The sequence below is a fragment of the Lethenteron reissneri genome, chromosome 71, assembly GCF_015708825.2.
Source record: "Lethenteron reissneri isolate LAM-NWPU_2019-01 chromosome 71, ASM1570882v1, whole genome shotgun sequence".
Taxonomy (NCBI): domain Eukaryota; kingdom Metazoa; phylum Chordata; class Hyperoartia; order Petromyzontiformes; family Petromyzontidae; genus Lethenteron; species Lethenteron reissneri.
This window is the reverse complement of record NC_083849.1, coordinates 4,342,085-4,359,388: the sequence shown is the minus strand read 5'-3', so window position 1 is coordinate 4,359,388 and position 17,304 is coordinate 4,342,085. Positions and strand designations below refer to the sequence as shown.

Sequence of the window (17,304 nt, the reverse complement as noted above, 5' to 3'; positions counted from 1 at the left end):
TGAAAACGAAACGAAAATAAGAAAATTTTTTTTTATTTTTTTTGCGTTTTCTGGTACACTTTCGTGTGCTATTGTTACTGGACGCTGCGTTCGTGTGGCGCTCTTGGCGCGTTGTTGTATTATGGCTGTGTGTGTGTGTGCGTCTTGTGTGCATGTTGTGTGTGCGCTGAGGGTTCCGGGAAATGTACATATCTTGCCTCTACGGATTTCGTATTTATTCGGGGGGGGGGGCGCGTCGGTTTGTTCTCCCTTTAGGGGCATTGTTAGTGTTGTTGTTCAATTCTCGTTCTGTTAAATGAAAAAATGGGGCACACACGGGGGGAGTCAAGGGGTAAAGATTCATTTGTTGAAATTGTTGCAGCCGGGACGGCTGCGAGCTATGCGGGGGGGAGTGATGTAGGGATGTTAGAGAGAGGGCCGTTATGCATGGCAGCCTATGGGAAAGAAACACAGTGGGCGGGGCTACGTGTGTGCACAGGGAGATGCCCTCTGCGACGTCCGAGCCAGACACCCTGGGGGGGGGCTGGTTCGGCGTTACGATCCCCCGGGGCCCCACCCCTCAAGGAGGGTTGGGTATAAAAAGGGGTCGTTATATGGGCTTAGTCAGTTATGTTATAGTTAAGCTAAGAAGTCGGAAGACGTCGTAGCTAGAGCCCTGGACTCCCCCTGATCGCCGCCCTTATCAGGGCCCCACGGGATCAGGCTCGAGCCAGCGGCGTGGTCCCGTGAACCAGAGCCAGTGCTCTGGGACTCCGGGTACCGTAGCCCGATTACCAGTGTCGGGCCAGACAGCCTCCCCTAGCTCTTTAGTGGAGGACTCAGGGATAGGCTATGGATAGCTAGGGGTATTCCCTGAGTTATACGGGTGAGGGGGCCGCTACCCCCTCTAGTGCTGTCCTGTACTGGCAACTTGTTAAATAAATATACGTGTGCCTCAACTCCGTTGTCAAGCGTCCTCGACGGGTACTTCACAAGCACCGAACTGATGGGTTGTGTCGGGTGGTGGTTGTGGCGATGGGTTAACGACACAACATTGTACATTCATACGCCATCTAAGCCCATAAACGAACTTTTATTGTGAAGACCATTTTTCCAGCCAGCTGTCCCCTTTGAAAATGCGTTGATGTGAGATGTTAAAGCACTCCGACAGACTCAGAATCTTTGTCAGAAGAGACATTTTTTTTAATCCGATGAGCTATGAAGCTCTTTTCCCACATATGTTTAGTAGTTTCACAGATGTCCAGATACTGTTCAACTATTTTAACTACGATGTTTTGTTTACCAGGCAAGGCCCCAACTGAGCTAAGTAGGATATTTTTCAGAAGCGATCTGGCCATCATAAATGATAGCTTTGCTAAGTGGGCTTTTCATCATCATCATGTGGAAATTGATAACAACAGCCAAATGTTCTCAACGCGTGATGTCCATTCTAAATGTGAGAAATCCACGCGACCACGAGGAGAGAGACACGCAAACTCAAATATACAGCTGGTGTCAGGATTGGGATCGAACCCATGGCCTCCTGTATACCAGGCAAGGTAGCTAACATCTCCTAGCCACCATGGGACCCTGGCGATTATGAGAACGCCTCTGTCAAACGCAAACCACCATTAAAGCGTTACAAAGTTACACGCCTATGCGATGTTTCCACCTTGTCATATACGGTAAATAAAAAAAATCCCACGTAAAGCCTTCATCAGACTGTTGGGGCAGGTGCTGTTAGCAAGCAGCACCTATGAAGGCTGGCACAGCACACGAGGGGGTGGGTGGCCAGCCGCACGCCTGGCCGTCTTTGTCTCCCTGGTGGCGATGTTTACTACACATCGCTACACCAGGTGCTCATTTGAGGTTGAGTCGATCAAGGGGAGACCCAGAACCGGTTCAGATAATCGTCACCAGTGTCGGTGGCCGTGAGCAGGAATCGAACTCGGTTGCCCGTATTCGTAGCGCAGCGTAGCGCTATCCACAACAACGGTTTTTGGGTGAGATTGCGTAAATGTGTCGTTAAACCCGCCACCACCCGACACAGCCAATTAGTAAGCCAACTCTGGCTGTCTGCCTGATGATGCTAGTTTTAATTACTGGCAAAACGTCACCGTACTCACCAAGGCCGTAATTATTATATATATATTGGGGGGGACACCCCTAAAACGCCTCCATTATGGATAATATTGGTCGCAAAAGCACTACTACGTGTTGAAACAGCATAGTGATAACCGCTACGACACCACCGCTCCTCATATATGGTATACACGTGCTGTTTGGTTCTTTTGGTAAAGTCACGTAGTTAGAAATACGTTACTTTACCGAAATAACCAAAGAGTATGGATTTCTGCAGTCACTAAAGCTTCAAATCAAGATTGGTACACACGTGCATACAGATATACGATGTCGCACTTGTGATAATGGGAATGCTTTTTTTTTACAGGAGAAAGATTCGAAAGAAGCCAAAATGGGAGGAAATCACGATTCGAGGTAATTTGCGTTGCCCAGTCGCTGGATCTCGTCAAGGAGCAATAAACCATCTCTATCACGTGAACTCTGTGGTCGTTATCGCAGCAACAGTAGCAGCGGCGGCTTTTGGCTAAACCGTCGAACAAAGATGGTGGTCACCGCATCATCGCGTTGCACTTTCAGATGCGCTTCTGCGGTCATCTTGAATGCTCTTCCTGCCGATATTAGAAAGCTGCTAAAGCTATGCACTTTTAAATCATCCCCGAGATTGACAAACTGATTTCTTTCAAACAGTTTTTGTGTTTAGTGTGTTGTCCTTCCCCCACCCATTTGATTCACGCGGTTGGCTACGTATAGTGTGAAAGATGTTTAATGTAAATATCACTGGTAAGACCACTTATTCTGTACTTATTTCACCATCTGACACTTTCTTAGCTCGATGAATGAGCGTCTTGATAAGAGCAGATTTCTGTGCGGGGTGATCGTGTGACGATGCATTAAGATAGGCGTCAGTATGCATTTTCTTTCGGTAAATACCGTGTGTTCGTTTACCATTTCTACCCCGTCCGAGCAGAATATCCAGAAATGGTAGAGTTCTGTCAGCTTCCACTTCCATAGTGAACTGGATGGATAGGTTTTGCGAGTTGAGATGATTTGGAAATACGTTCAGTGTATCTTTGCCGTGTGGCCAGACCACCAATGTGTCATCCACATATCTAAACCAAGCAGACGTTTTAGCGTGCTTAAAGCTATTGCTTTTCTTTCAATATATTTCATCTACGTGACTTTACCAAAAGAACCAAATAATATGGACTACCCATAGACTCAACACTACCCATAGACTCAACACTAACCATTGCGTCATCCTGCAGCACAGAGAACTACCGTCACGGCCTGCGTTGGTAAAAATCTTTCCCTTGTATCTCACCCCGCCCTCTTCAGCGTGCGCCATGTGCCTCAACCCGACAAAAGGTGAGCGTCTGCTGGAGTCGCCCTCCTCCACGAAACTCACTTTTTACCACTTACCTGGTGAGGCCGCCGCGGTGGCTAAGAGATATTAACTACCTCGCCTGGTATGCAGGAGGTTCTTGGGTGCGATCCTGACCCCGACGATGCCTGCTGTATATTTGCAGTTTGCATGTCTCTCTCTTTCATAATCATACCAGGCGAGGTAGCTAACATCTCCTAGCCACCGTGATAACTACGTCGCCTGGTATACAGGAGGTCGAGGGTTCCATCCTGACCCTGACAATGCCTGCTGTTGTATATTTGGAGTCTGTGTGTCTCTCTTTCTCTCCCCGTGGTAGTGTGGATATTTCTCCAGGTCCCCCGGTTTCCCCCTACACGTTGAGAATCGAAGTCATGCGTTCAGAGTAATTGGCTCTACATCTCCACGTGATGATGATGATGCTGCTAAGCCGCCACTTCGTTGAGCGATCATTTGTGATCGCCAGCGTCGTTTCTGAAAAAAGAGCTACGCAGCTCAGTGGGGCCCTTACCTGGTCAAATAAAATAGTTCGTCGTTTTAACTTAGGGCCCAGCTTAGGAGGAGGAAGAGGGCCTTGCATGTTGATCCATTCTTTCCGATCTCCACATTAACTCTTCTCACGCTTGGGCTCTCCCCCTTAACGCTCTGCCGGCTTCACGTTCACTCCACCTCTCTCGTTTCTCAGTCTCCCTTGTTCTCCTATAACGCGGCGGTGGTAGCTGTTGCCTTCCTGAAGAATACCGCGTTATGGAAAATCGCTTTAGAATGAATAATACCTCCTATAATCACCCAGGAATGTCTGTCCTTAACGCTCGCGACGTCACTCCACATCGACCAGCCCCCCTCATTAATAATCATGAGCGGGTGACGTCACTCAATATGGAGTACTCCCCTCCCCCTCACTAATAATTATGCACAAGTGACGTCACTCCACATCGAACAGACTCCCTCATTAATAATCATGAGCAGGTGACGTCCTCCAAATGGACAACCCTCCCATTATTATTACCTACTATGAGCCAAAAATGTCCGTGTGCAATGATCGTGACGTCACTCCACGTCGACCACCAGCCCCCCATCATTAATAATCATGAACAAGTTACGTCCTCCACATGGACCCCCCCTCCTCATTAATAATCATGAGCAGGTGACGTCACTCCACATGGGGGGCCGAGGCGCCTCCTCCCCCCTCCTCGGCGTCAACTCACAACCCTCACTACAAAGGCAGAACCCTCACATCATGCAATCTCCGTAACGCTTTTGAGACATCAAAGTAAAAAGGACGTCATGATGAATAAGGGATTATAACCTTAAAAAATGAAATAGCTCTGTGTCACCGCGCCCTTACACATTGCACACGCATTAATGCAATGAATATCACTGAGCGGTCTGCTTTTCACTTGCAAGTTTCAGATTTACTGCAATACACCCGTCCTTGCAAGGGCAATAGACGAGTATATAAAACAGGAAGGTAAAGCACAGTCCGCGACTGGTACAAAAACTGACACCTTTATACAAAGGGTAAAAACCTACTACTATATTTTGCCACTGGTAAAGGAGATGTCTCATAGTGTAAATGCTTACCCTGAGCTCTCAATACTCTGATAGTGCGCTGTCTTTGAGTTGTACGCTTTTTGGCGTCATCTGGTCCAACACCAATGGAGACTAGGCTCTAAGAAAAGCTGTCTCGGGTGTGGACCAATCAACTTCAAGGACAGTGCATATCATTATCATCATCAGAGTTTATTTTTGTTTGCATTTTGACTGCTTGTGTTGTGGTTATTGCAAACATTATGCCTTGTATAAAGGTGTCAGTTTTTGTACCATTTGAAAGGGTAAAAACCTACTACTATATTTTGCCACTGGTAAAGGAGATGTCTCATAGTGTAAATGACTACCCACAGACTCAACACTGCCCATAGACTCACACTGCCCACAGACTCAACGAACACTCCGGCTATGTTAGCTCAATGTTGAACCCAACGTTCGCCCAACGTTTTTGCCGAGCGCGTGGCCGTCGTTCACCTGTCCCCCCACCCCCCCCCCCCTTGTTGCCGTTCTCCGGCCTCGTGGTCCCGCAGGTTGAAGCGCGACGCCATGGTCCGGCCACGCCGAGCGGCGATGCCGGAGTAACCGCCGCGCTCCTCCCCACGCTGCTGCTGCCGCCGCCGCCGGCAGGTAGCAGCGCTCGGAGTGTACGCAGTGACCGATGATCATAGGGGCCGTCCATAAATGACGTCACCCGATTATTTACCCCCCCCCCCTTCGTTACACGGCGTCACAAAAAGTCAGCCCCCCCCTCAAAAATGACGTCACAAAGCTCTGCCCTCCCCCCCCCCCCCCAAATAAAACTTGCTTCAAATCGCTTTAAACTATTGTCATTGTTTCTAGATTTGAAGCTTTCGTGACTGCAAGGATTAATATTCTTAGGTTTTTTCGGTAAAGTCACGTAGGTAAAACATTAAAATTAATAAAAGTAAAATAAAATAAAAATCACGACGTTTCGGAGGCAACACAAGCTTCCGAAATGTCGTGATTTTTATTTTATTTTACTTTTATTAATTTTAATGTTTTACCTACGTGACTTTACCGAAAAAAAACTAAGAATATTGTCATTGTAGTGCGTAGTTAATGTGGCGCTGCACTCTGATTTTGTAGGAGACAACATTTATTAAAAAGTCTATTTAATTAAGTATAACGTGTTGTCTATATTAATTTAAAGTTGCGCATTTTGATGTGACGTCACATTTCTCAAAGCCCCCCCCCCCCCCCTCGTCACACATCGTCACAAATGTCTGACCCCTCCCCCCCCCTAGGTGCGTGACATCATTTATGCACGGCCCTATAGTAGTAAAAGTAGCTACATATGTAGCTACGGGCCCCGCACATTCAAGTGCCCTCGCTAAATGCTTTTTTCAATCTATCAATTCCGGTTAAGTGATTCTGCACTTGCTCTATTACTATAGTACTATACTGCCTTCAACTTTTATGAACGACTGGGTGTTTAAGGTTAGGGATTTGTCATATTGTCTGGCTGTATAGCAAATAAAAAAAATACAATTACTTTACTATGCAAGTTAAAAATTAGTGTTTTAATCTTCTTGGTTCTTTCGGTAAAGTCACGTAGAATGGAAATAATAAAATAATAAAAATGAAACATCATAAAATAATTCTCACGACGTTTCGGCCACAACGCAAGCAGCCGTCCTCAGGTGGAGAACAGGTCTGTCGAGAAGACAGAGTCTGAATGACACACCCCAGGCTTGGAGCGTCTATTTAAGCTGGGATGGAGGGGGGAAGAGCGCCTTGACAAAATAATTTGCATATCAAGAGGAATTGAGCATATTTATGGGAAATGCAGATATGCGATTAGTACTACTTGTGAAATGCGTAGGAGGTTTGGCGGGGGGTTTAAAGTCATATTATGCCCGTGCATTATGCAGGATTAACAGCATCAAAGGCAGGATTCTGGCTCAGCAATCATTGGAAGGACGTAATAAACCATTTTGGATCTTAACTGATTGTGTTCACGTTTACGGTGACTTTCAGACCGCAGTCCACTCACTGGCATTGACTATATATCTTGTATTCTCCGCAGGGAATGGATTCTTTGCTCCACTGCAAGTCTCCTACCACCACTCTCCCATTGACATATGTCGTTGCTTCCTCTTAGTATCTTTCACACGACGGTCAATGGTATAGTGTATAGCGGATTGTATAATAATAAATAGTATATAATTGTAATTTTTAATGCAATGTACAAAGTAATATATTGTATCGTAATTGTATAGTGAATATACAGCAGTGTGATATACAGTAGGGTGGGTAGAATAATACATAGTGTAATATTACAATGTATAAGGTGGTGTATAGTAATACAGTATATAATTTAATGTTGGGTTTGTCTATGGCAGTATATAGTACGGTGTAGACTCGTGTGATGTAAGAGAATACAGTTTAGCTGGAAGCATATTATATTTTTGCGACATAGCATTGTAATGTATTACTTACTGTTAGTAGCTCAGCTTATTGGAGAGTATATTTAGTATACTGATGATACTATGTAATTTATACTTTAGTTGTTTACGTGGTGGTTTAGTTACTGCAGCCACATACTATTAACATTCCTTCCCTTTATTAATGTTACCCCTATCTCCTCCCTTTGATGCTGCTAATCCTGCATAATGCACGGGCATAATATGACTTTAAACCCCCCGCCAAACCTCCTACGCATTTCACAAGTAGTACTAATCGCATATCTGCATTTCCCATACATATGCTAAATTCCTCTTGATATGCAAATTATTTTGTCAAGGCGCTCTTCCCCCCTCCATCCCAGCTTAAATAGACGCTCCAAGCATGGTGCTGTTTCATTCAGACTCTGTCTTCTCGACAGACCTGTTCTCCACCTGAGGACGGCTGCTTGCGTTGTGGCCGAAACGTCGTTAGAATTATTTTATGATGTTTCATTTTTATTATTTTATTATTTCCATTCTACGTGACTTTACCGAAAGAACCAAGAAGATGAATCCCTGCAGTCACGAAAGCTTTAAATCGAAATTTAGTGTTTTAATATTTACGTGTTATTTTATTTTATTTTGGGCCCCTTTATAACATATGCTACAGTCCCCACACTAGCTTCATCCGGCACTGCGTATACGTACGTGTGTTTGTGTACGTTGAACTTCTTTCACACCACCGTACACACGTAGCCAATCGTGCTAAACGAAGGTGCGGGGGGGGGGGGGGACAACAAACTACACACAATGGGCAGTTATAAAAAAAAATAGTTTTTTTATTTAGTATGTTAGTGTAGTGTATAGTAGTGTAGTATATAGTGTAGTGTATAGTATATTTTAGTGTATAGTGTATTGTAGTGTGTAGTAGTTTATTGTAGTGTATATCAGTGGAGTATATTGTAGTGTATACTAGTGTATAGTGTTTTGTAGTGTATAGTATATTGTAGTGTACAGTGTATTGGAGTGGAGTGTATTGTAGTGTATACTAGTGCATAGTATTGTAGTGTATAGTGTATTGCAGTGTATAGTGTAATGTGTGGTGTATGGTGTAATGTGTAGTGTATAGTGTAATGTGTAGTATATAGTGTAATGTGTAGTGTATAGTGTAATGTGTAGTGTAATGTGTAGTGTATAGTGTAATATGTAGTGTATAGTGTAGTGTATAGTGTAATGTGTAGTGTATAGTGTAGTGTATAGTGTAGTGTGTAGTGTAATGTGTATAGTATAATGTATAGTGTAATGTGTAGTGTATAGTGTAGTGTGTAGTGTAATGTATAATGTATTGTGTAGTGTAATGTGTAGTGTATAGTGTATTATGTAGTGTATAGTGTAGTGTATAGTGTAATGTGTAGTGTATAGTGTAGTGTATAGTGTAGTGTAATGTGTATAGTATAATGTGTAGTGTATAGTGTAATGTGTAGTGTGTAGTGTATAGTGTAGTGTGTAGTGTAATGTGTATAGTATAATGTATAGTATAGTGTGTAGTGTATAGTGTAGTGTATAGTGTAATGTATAGTGTAGTGTGTAGTGTGTACTGTATAGTGTAGTGTATAGTGTAATGTATAGTGTAACGTGTAGTGTGTAGTGTAATGTATAGTGTAATGTGTATAGTATAATGTATAGTGTAATGTGTAGTGTAGTGTATAGTGTAATGTGTAGTGTATAGTGTAATGTATAGTGTAGTGTGTAGTGTAATGTATAGTGTAATGTGTAGTGTATAGTGTAGTGTATAGTGTAGTGTATAGTGTAATGTGTATAGTCTAATGTGTAGTGTATAGTGTAGTGTGTAGTGTAATGTATAGTGTAGTGTATAGTGTAAAGTATAGTGTAATGTGTAGTGATTAGTGTAGTGTATAGTGTAATGTGTATAGTCTAATGTGTAGTGTATAGTGTAGTGTATAGTGTAGTGTATAGTGTAATGTCGTCCACCACCGCACTGCTGGCTCCGTGCCATCAAAATGCTCACCCCGTGCCGTTCCCCTTGGCTTGCAGGGTTCGCGTCGTGATCAGCAGGGACGAGGAGGATGGAGTCTTTTGCCGAACAGCAGCACCCGGCGCTGTGAAATCTTCTCCTTTTCTAAATCGCCGTCTCCCCCCCCCCTATCCCCCCCCCCCACGTGTATTACTCCTACACGATTCCTTAGCATACACTCACATACACGCTCCGCACACAAATACAAAGGTCCCCCGTGTAGCCTTGAACAGACGTTTGGGGCAAGTGCTGTTAGTAGCGAGAAGCAGCAGCGCCTATAAAGGGCGGGCATTGTGGCGCATGAGGGGGGGAGGATGGGGTGGCCAGCAACTACACCCGGCCGCCTTTGTCTCCCCCAGTGGCGATGTTGGGTGGAACCGCACCAGGTACTCATTTAAAGGCTGAGTCGACCTAGGGGAGGCCCAGCACCGGTTCAGGAAATCGTCACCGGTGTTGATTGGCCGTGAGCGGGAATCTAACGCGGGTTGGCGGGTTCGTAGCACAGCGCGCTAACTGCTGTGCCACCGCTCCCCACACATCAACGCACTGTAACAGACTGCTATGAGCTGTTAGCGAGCAGCACCTATGAAGGCCGGCACGGCACACGAGGGGGTGGGTGGCCAGCACCACGCCCGGCCGCCTTTGTCTTCCTAGTGGCGATGTTTACCACACACAGCACCAGGTACTCATTTGAGGCTGAGTCTACCTAAGGGAGGCCCAGCATCGCTTCTGATAATCCTCACTGGTGTTGGCCGTGAGCGAGAATTAAGCTCGGGCTCGTAGGGCAGCGCGAATCGCGACACCACTACCGTTCCCCGCACACACACACGCACGCACACGTACATATATACATACACAAACGTATGATCACCAAATTCAAATAAAATTTAGTGCAAATGAAACGCGCGTTTGTTTGAATGTTCACCACAAGTACTGTTTGCGGTTAATGCAGACTTGACTGCCTTGCAATAGGTGTGTGCCTATTTGGTGTTTGAACATCTCAACACAACTCCGGTTTTATTGCCAGAAAGGGTAACACCACCTATTCTTATTGTCATCATTTTTATACTGGCAAAAATATCCCCCACGGATATAGCTGCTCGACCCAAGCGATACGTGTTCTGATGCTTGCATTGCCCTTGTACTGTTCGCCTTTTGGCGTTGTTCTCTGGTCTAACCCTGGTACAGAGACGAGGCCATGAAGAAGGCTGCTGTCTCCGGTGTCGGCCAATCAGTTTCAAAGCCAATGCATGTGCAGTGAATCATTTCAGAGACACTATTAGGAGGCAACAACGTTTATTCTACACGACAAGACGACACCGTGACACACGGGACTAATACGCCTGTCCCTCACTCTTGTTACCCACGGGACTATAATACACCGATCTCTTTCCTATACGGGATAACTACAATCGGGTCAGACCAGCCACGTGCTGACTGACCCACGATGTCGAAGATGGAGACGTAGCACATCGGTTCCACTTCACCCACGGACAGCCCTGATATGCGATCGGGGTTACCCTTTTATCCCTCTCGGCGCGACCTGGCTCCACCCTCGGCCGCGCCCTCCTCGAACATTTCTGAAGATTCCGACAACCTCGCACATGCGACAACTCTCCAAAAGCTTCTCGGCTACACTGATCGTATCCCCCTCGGTCACCTGATCCCCCAACCCCTCACCCCAGCCCATCACGCACTTCACCCGGAGCCGGAGTGACTCGTCCTCACATCCCCCCTCCGCCAGCAGCCCTCACCACGTTCCCTCGTGGCCAATAATGCGGCAATTCCTCGCTGCGCTGGCGGAGTGGCTGCTATTCCCTATTCTGTCGGTAGGGCTCCTTTGACTCTTTCTGTTAGCACCCGGTACCACGCCCTCAGTGACCCACTGCGGTACTGCACGGTGTGCTAACCTCTGTCCTCATATTTCCTTGTTATACTGCACTCAGCGCTATGCGCCGTTGTGATCCATTTTGCTGGTAAGAACTTCCTGGTTACAGCAGCCCACAGGGGATTATTGTGTCCGTCGTGCAGGGAGGGGCTGGGTGGGGAGGCGAGGGTGGGAAGGGGCGGGAGGGGCTGGATGGGGAGGGGAGGGTTGGGCTGGGTGGAGGGTGGGGCTGGGTAGGGAGGGGCTGCTCACCCCGTGGTGCCCTTATAAAACTCAACGTTTAACCTACTCACGCCGGCTTGTGCCCGCCCTCACAGTCGGGCATATTTGCGGAATACACCACGCCGCCGCTGACCCTGGCCATTGACAGAGCAACACAACGTTTCTACCAGCTCCCTCCGCAGGAATGTGTTACATGACTACACATGTAACATTATTATCATCATCTTCAGAGCATGTTTGCCACAAGTACTTCGTGTGGTTAATGCAGACTTGATTCCTTTGCTAGAAAGGGTAAAACCTATTATTATTATTATTTTTCATCACTTTGATACCGGCACAAAAAGCCACCCTGATACGCGTGGGTGCGGTTAAGCGCAGCTCTGCAGAGGGATTTGCCCACAAACCTCGCCGCACCCAGTGTCACACAGAATGAGTGGGCAGACCGTGGTTTAAATATTAAATCATAATAAACTCAGTTTCATGAAGCGAATTTCGTCAAGGAGCTATAAACCATCATCACACCAACTCAGGTGGTCATCATCCTCGCAGCAGCAGACGCTTTTGGCTAAACCATCGAACAAAAACGGTGGTCACCGCATCGTCGTCATGCGGCGCTTTCAGACATACTGTCTCTGCAGCCGTCTGGAATGCTCTTCCGATATTATAAAGCCACTGGGATACACTCTTAAATCATCATCTAGATTGACAACCTCATTTCTCTAGGACTGCTTTCTGTGTTTAGTTTGTTGTGATTCTCTCCGCACCTCCAATTAGCACGGTTGGATACGTATGGTGTGAAAGAAGTTCAACATACGTTACACTACAATACACTACAATACACTACAATAAACTAGACACTACACATTGCGCTATAATACACTATACACTACACACTAAAACACACTACTATATACTACACTATACACGACACTACTATACACGGCACTATTTTAACGGTCACTATCGGGGCAGCCTGCTGGGTTTGCATCGTGAACCTCTGCAAGACAATGGGCCACCAGGCCAGACATCGCGACACCCACGACGACGCCGATGACGACGACGACGACGTCGTAGGCACGCACCCCCGGAGACAGTCCACGCTCACAGAAAAATAATACTCACTTTATTTATTTACTTAATTATTGCACGAAACATTAAAGAAACACACAAACAACAACAGACACCGTGTATTGAACCCTGGAATCTCGCCAGCGGCAAGAGATGCGCTTGGGGTGGAACCGGTGAGTTCAGCTGCGAGGAACCAAAAATCCGCTTCAGCTGAGTAAGCCACCAGGACTTACAAAAGGTATTTTACAGGTCACACATTCAAGACAAAGATCCCTACCAGTATAGCCTTCACAGACTGTTGGGGCAAGTGCTGTTTGCGAGAAGCAGGGGCTGTGAAGGCCAGAACTGTGGCACTTAAGCACCACCCCCCGGCCGCCTTTGTCTCCCCCAGTTGGCGATGTTTTTTTTTTTACACATCGCACCAGGTACTCATTAAAGGCTGAGTCGACCTAGGGGAGGAGTCCAGTGTAACCAGTTCAGATATTCGCCACTGGTCTTATTGATCATCAGCGGGGAATCGTACTCGAGTCGTCGGGTTCGTAGCGCTGCGCCAACTGCTGTGCCACCGCTCCCCCACACATGAACACATACACAATAAAACAAAGACCCCCGTATAGCCTTAACAGACTGTTGGGGCAAGTGCTGTTAACGAGCACCTTTGAAGACTGGAACCGCACACAAGGAGGTGAGTGGCCAGCACCACGCCCGGCCACCTTTGTATCTCTAGTGGCTGTGTTTGCACACTGCACCAGGTATTCAATTGAGGCTGAGTCGACCTAGGGGAGGAGGCCCAGGACAGGTTCAGAAAATCGTCACTGGTGTTGGCCGTTAGCGGGAATCAATCTCGGGTTGCCGAGTTCGTAGCGCAGCAAGCTAAAGTCTAACACTACTACTCCACACACACACGCATACACCTGAGCATTCTAACAACAGTAACCCGACAACAGCAATGAGCTTTGTGTTTGAGAGAGCAGAGTGCTTCAGACACAGTGACGAGAGACCTCTCATCTCCTCTCAGGACAGTTAAAATGGCACCCCCAGCGGCAGCTGCCCCTGTGCGTCACAACGTGACCCAGCACCTGGCCTGCCAGTTGGCAGGAGTGTGCGCCAGTAGGGCAGCCGCTGTGAGTCGTCGTCCCGATCAGACCACGACGGTGGAACTGCGCCCCGCGTCTCGCTGTAGGCGGGAGGGGGTGGCGACTGACACGCCGGAACGTCGGTCTGGAACGCGACCGCTGTGCGGGCCACAGCGGCAACGTCACCGTCGCTTGAGGCCGCCTGAGGCCGTGCGTCTGTTCGGACGCAGCGGTACCTCGTTCGGCCTCGCGATTCTCACGACAACGATGACAACTACGACGACAATGACAACTACGACGACAATGACGGCAATGATGACGATGACGACAATGATGATGACAACAATGACAACGACAATGATGACGACGACGGCGATGACGACTGCAACCGTAGCAATGGACTCCAGCGCACAACGCAGTCGTAGCCTTCTACGATCGCACAGCCACGATGTGAAGTGCCGATGGAGTTTAGAGTTAGGGCCACATGGCGCTATCGTTGGGGAAAAAAATCTTCCCCTCTAGCGCACGATTAGTGCGGGCGAGACGCTGGCAGTGACGGAGAAATAATAATAAAAAAACTAAACTATAAACTATCTATTTTACCAGGTAAGGTCCACTTAACTTTATAGCTCTCTTTCAGAAGCCCTGACCTGGCTATCACAAACGAAAGCTCAACAAAGTGGCTTCATTATCATCACGTGGAAATGTATAACAGCAGCCAAATACTCGTGATGATGTCGATTTTAAATGTGGAGGAGAGACGTAACTCCAAATATACAGCAGGAGTCAGGGGTCGGGATCTAACCCACGACCTCCTGTATACCAGGCGAGGTAGTTAACATCTCCAAGCCACCGTGATGATGGTGATGGGAGGGACACCGCAAACTCTAAATAAACAGCAGCAGGCATCGTCATGGTCGGCATCGAATCCACGACCTCCTGTATACCAGGCGAGGTAGTTAACATCTCATAGCCACTGGCTCGCATTCGTCTCCAGGGGCGTTAACGTGGGCCGTGTGAAATGAAGCGTTGGGCCGTGAGCCGCAGGCTCTTCCTCGCCCAGGGTTTGCGGGATGGAGATGAGGCACGTCGTGAGGCAACTTCAGGTGAGGCTTGAACAAGCGCCGCCGCCCCCTCCACTTAGAGACGGTGAAAGTGGCCGCACGCCATCCAATCGCTCGTTCAGGTGGCAGCGCAGTCAGTGAAGCTCGTGCGTGTTGTATGTTGATCACCATTCGTATCCAGCAGCGCGAATCGGAGGTGCGTGTTGAGTTTTATGGGCAGTGTTTGAGTCTATGGGCAGTATTGAGTCTATGGGCAGTGTTGAGTCACTGGGCAGTGTTGAGTCTGTGGGCAGTGTTGAGTCTATGGCAGTGTTGAGTCTATGGGCCAGTGTTGAGTCTATGGGCAGTGTTGAGTCTGTGGGTAGTGTTGAGTCTATGGGCAGTGTCGAGTCTATGGGCATTGCCGAGTCTATGGGTAGTGTCGAGTCTATGGGCAGTGTTGAGTCTATGGGTAGTGTTGAGTCACTGGGCAGTGTTGAGTCACTGGGCAGTGTTGAGTCTGTGGGTAGTTTTGAGTCTATGGGCAGTGTCGAGTCTATGGGCAGTGCCGAGTCTATGGGTAGTGTCGAGTCTATGGGCAGTGTTGAGTCTATGGGTAGTGTTGAGTCACTGGGCAGTGTTGAGTCACTGGGCAGTGTTGAGTCTGTGGGTAGTTTTGAGTCTATGGGCAGTGTCGAGTCTATGGGCAGTGCCGAGTCTATGGGTAGTGTCGAGTCTATGGGCAGTGTTGAGTCTGTGGGTAGTTTTGAGTCACTGGGCAGTGTTGAGTCTGTGGGTAGTTTTGAGTCTATGGGCAGTGTCGAGTCTATGGGCAGTGTTGAGTCTGTGGGTAGTTTTGAGTCACTGGGCAGTGTTGAGTCTGTGGGTAGTTTTGAGTCTATGGGCAGTGTTGAGACTATGGGTGTGTTGAGTCTATGGGCAGTGTTGAGACTATGGGTGGTGTTGAGTCTATGGGCAGTGTCGAGACTAGGGTAGTGTTGACTCTATGGCTCGTATGTATGTACTCTATGTTCAACTTCTTTTGCACCATATTAGACCAACCGTGTTAAATCGGAGGTGCAATCACGAGCAAGAATCCGCAACATAAGTACCTGGGGCAGCCGTGTACACATCAGCGCATGGGAAACGGGCTCTCTGGCCACTCACCCCTCGTGTAGGCACGTTGCACCCTTATAACAGTACTGTGCCAGGGGCCCAACAAGTTTATTGCAGGGCTACACGGGGGAGGGGGTCTAGTCTTTGTGAGTGAGTGGAGTGCGCTTGTGTTCGACTACCCCTGATTTCTACAAGTGAGTGAGTATGGTTTGTGTTGTCTACCCCTTGTTCGTACAGATGAGTGAGTGGAGTTTGTGTGTTCTACCCCTGTTCTACAGAGTGAGTGAGTGGAGTTTTGTGTGTTCTACCCCTGTCTACAAGAGTGAGTGATGTAGTGTGGTGTGTCTACCCCCGTTCTACAGAGTGAGTGATGGAGTTTGTGTTTCCAACCCCTTTCTACAGAGTGAGTTGTGGAGTGTGTGTGTCTACCCTGTTCTACAGACTATGCGTGATGGGAGTTTGTGTGTCTCCCCTGTTCTACAGAGTGAGTGAGTGGAGTGTGTGTTCTCCCCTGTTCTACAGAGTGAGTGAGTGGAGTTTGTGTGTTCTCCCCTGTTCTACAGAGTGAGTGAGTGGAGTTTGTGTGTCTCCCCTGTTCTACAGAGTGAGTGAGTGGAGTTTGTGTGTTCTACTCCCCTGTTCTACAGAGTGAGTGAGTGGAGTTTGTGTGATCTCCCTGTTCTACAGAGTGAGTGAGTGGAGTTTGTGTGATTCTCCCCCTGTTCTACAGAGTGAGTGAGCGGAGTTTGTGTGATCACCCCTGTTCTACAGAGTGAGTGAGTGGAGTTTGTGTGTTCTCCCCCTGTTCTACAGAGTGAGTGAGTGGAGTTGTGTGTCTCCCCTGTTCTACAGAGTGAGTGAGTGGAGTTTGTGTGATCTCCCCTGTTCTACAGAGTGAGTGAGTGGAGTTTGTGTGTTCTCTCCCTGTTCTACAGAGTGAGTGAGTGGAGTTTGTGTGTCTCTCCCTGTTCTACAGAGTGAGTGAGTGGAGTTTGTGTGATCTCCCCTGTTCTACAGAGTGAGTGAGTGGAGTTTGTGTGATCTCCCTGTTCTACAGAGTGAGTGAGTGGAGTGTGTGTTTCCTCCTGTTCTACAGAGTGAGTGAGTGGAGTTTGTGTGTCTCCCTGTTCTACAGAGTGAGTGAGTGGAGTTTGTGTGATCTCCCCTGTTCTACAGAGTGAGTGAGTGGAGTTTGTGTGATCTCCCTGTTCTACAGAGTGAGTGAGTGGAGTTTGTGTGTCTCCCCTGTTCTACAGAGTGAGTGAGTGGAGTTTGTGTGTCTCCCCTGTTCTACAGAGTGAGTGAGTGGAGTTTGTGTGTCTCCCCTGTTCTACAGAGTGAGTGAGTGGAGTTTGTGTGATCTCCCCTGTTCTACAGAGTGAGTGAGTGGAGTTTGTGTGTTCTCCCCTGTTCTACAGAGTGAGTGGAGTTTGTGTGTCTCCCCCTGTTCTACAGAGT

At 47.5% G+C, this 17,304-nt stretch overlaps 1 protein-coding gene across 2 annotated transcripts in view; it reads left to right on the top strand.

Moving 5' to 3' along the window:
• Positions 1-10,335, top strand: part of LOC133361222 (uncharacterized) — a 36,752-nt gene extending 26,417 nt beyond the window's left edge. Inside the window, exons 7-10 of one of the 2 annotated variants that reach the window (XM_061580103.1) lie at positions 2,429-2,475; positions 3,397-3,426; positions 5,524-5,620; positions 9,454-10,335. In XM_061580103.1, coding sequence (XP_061436087.1) covers positions 2,429-2,475; positions 3,397-3,426; positions 5,524-5,575 — 129 coding nt within the window. In that variant the 3' untranslated portion in view covers positions 5,576-5,620; positions 9,454-10,335. The remainder of the gene's footprint in view (positions 1-2,428; positions 2,476-3,396; positions 3,427-5,523; positions 5,621-9,453) is intronic. The other variant, XM_061580104.1, reaches the window with a different exon arrangement.
• Positions 10,336-17,304: the final 6,969 nt, after the last annotated feature.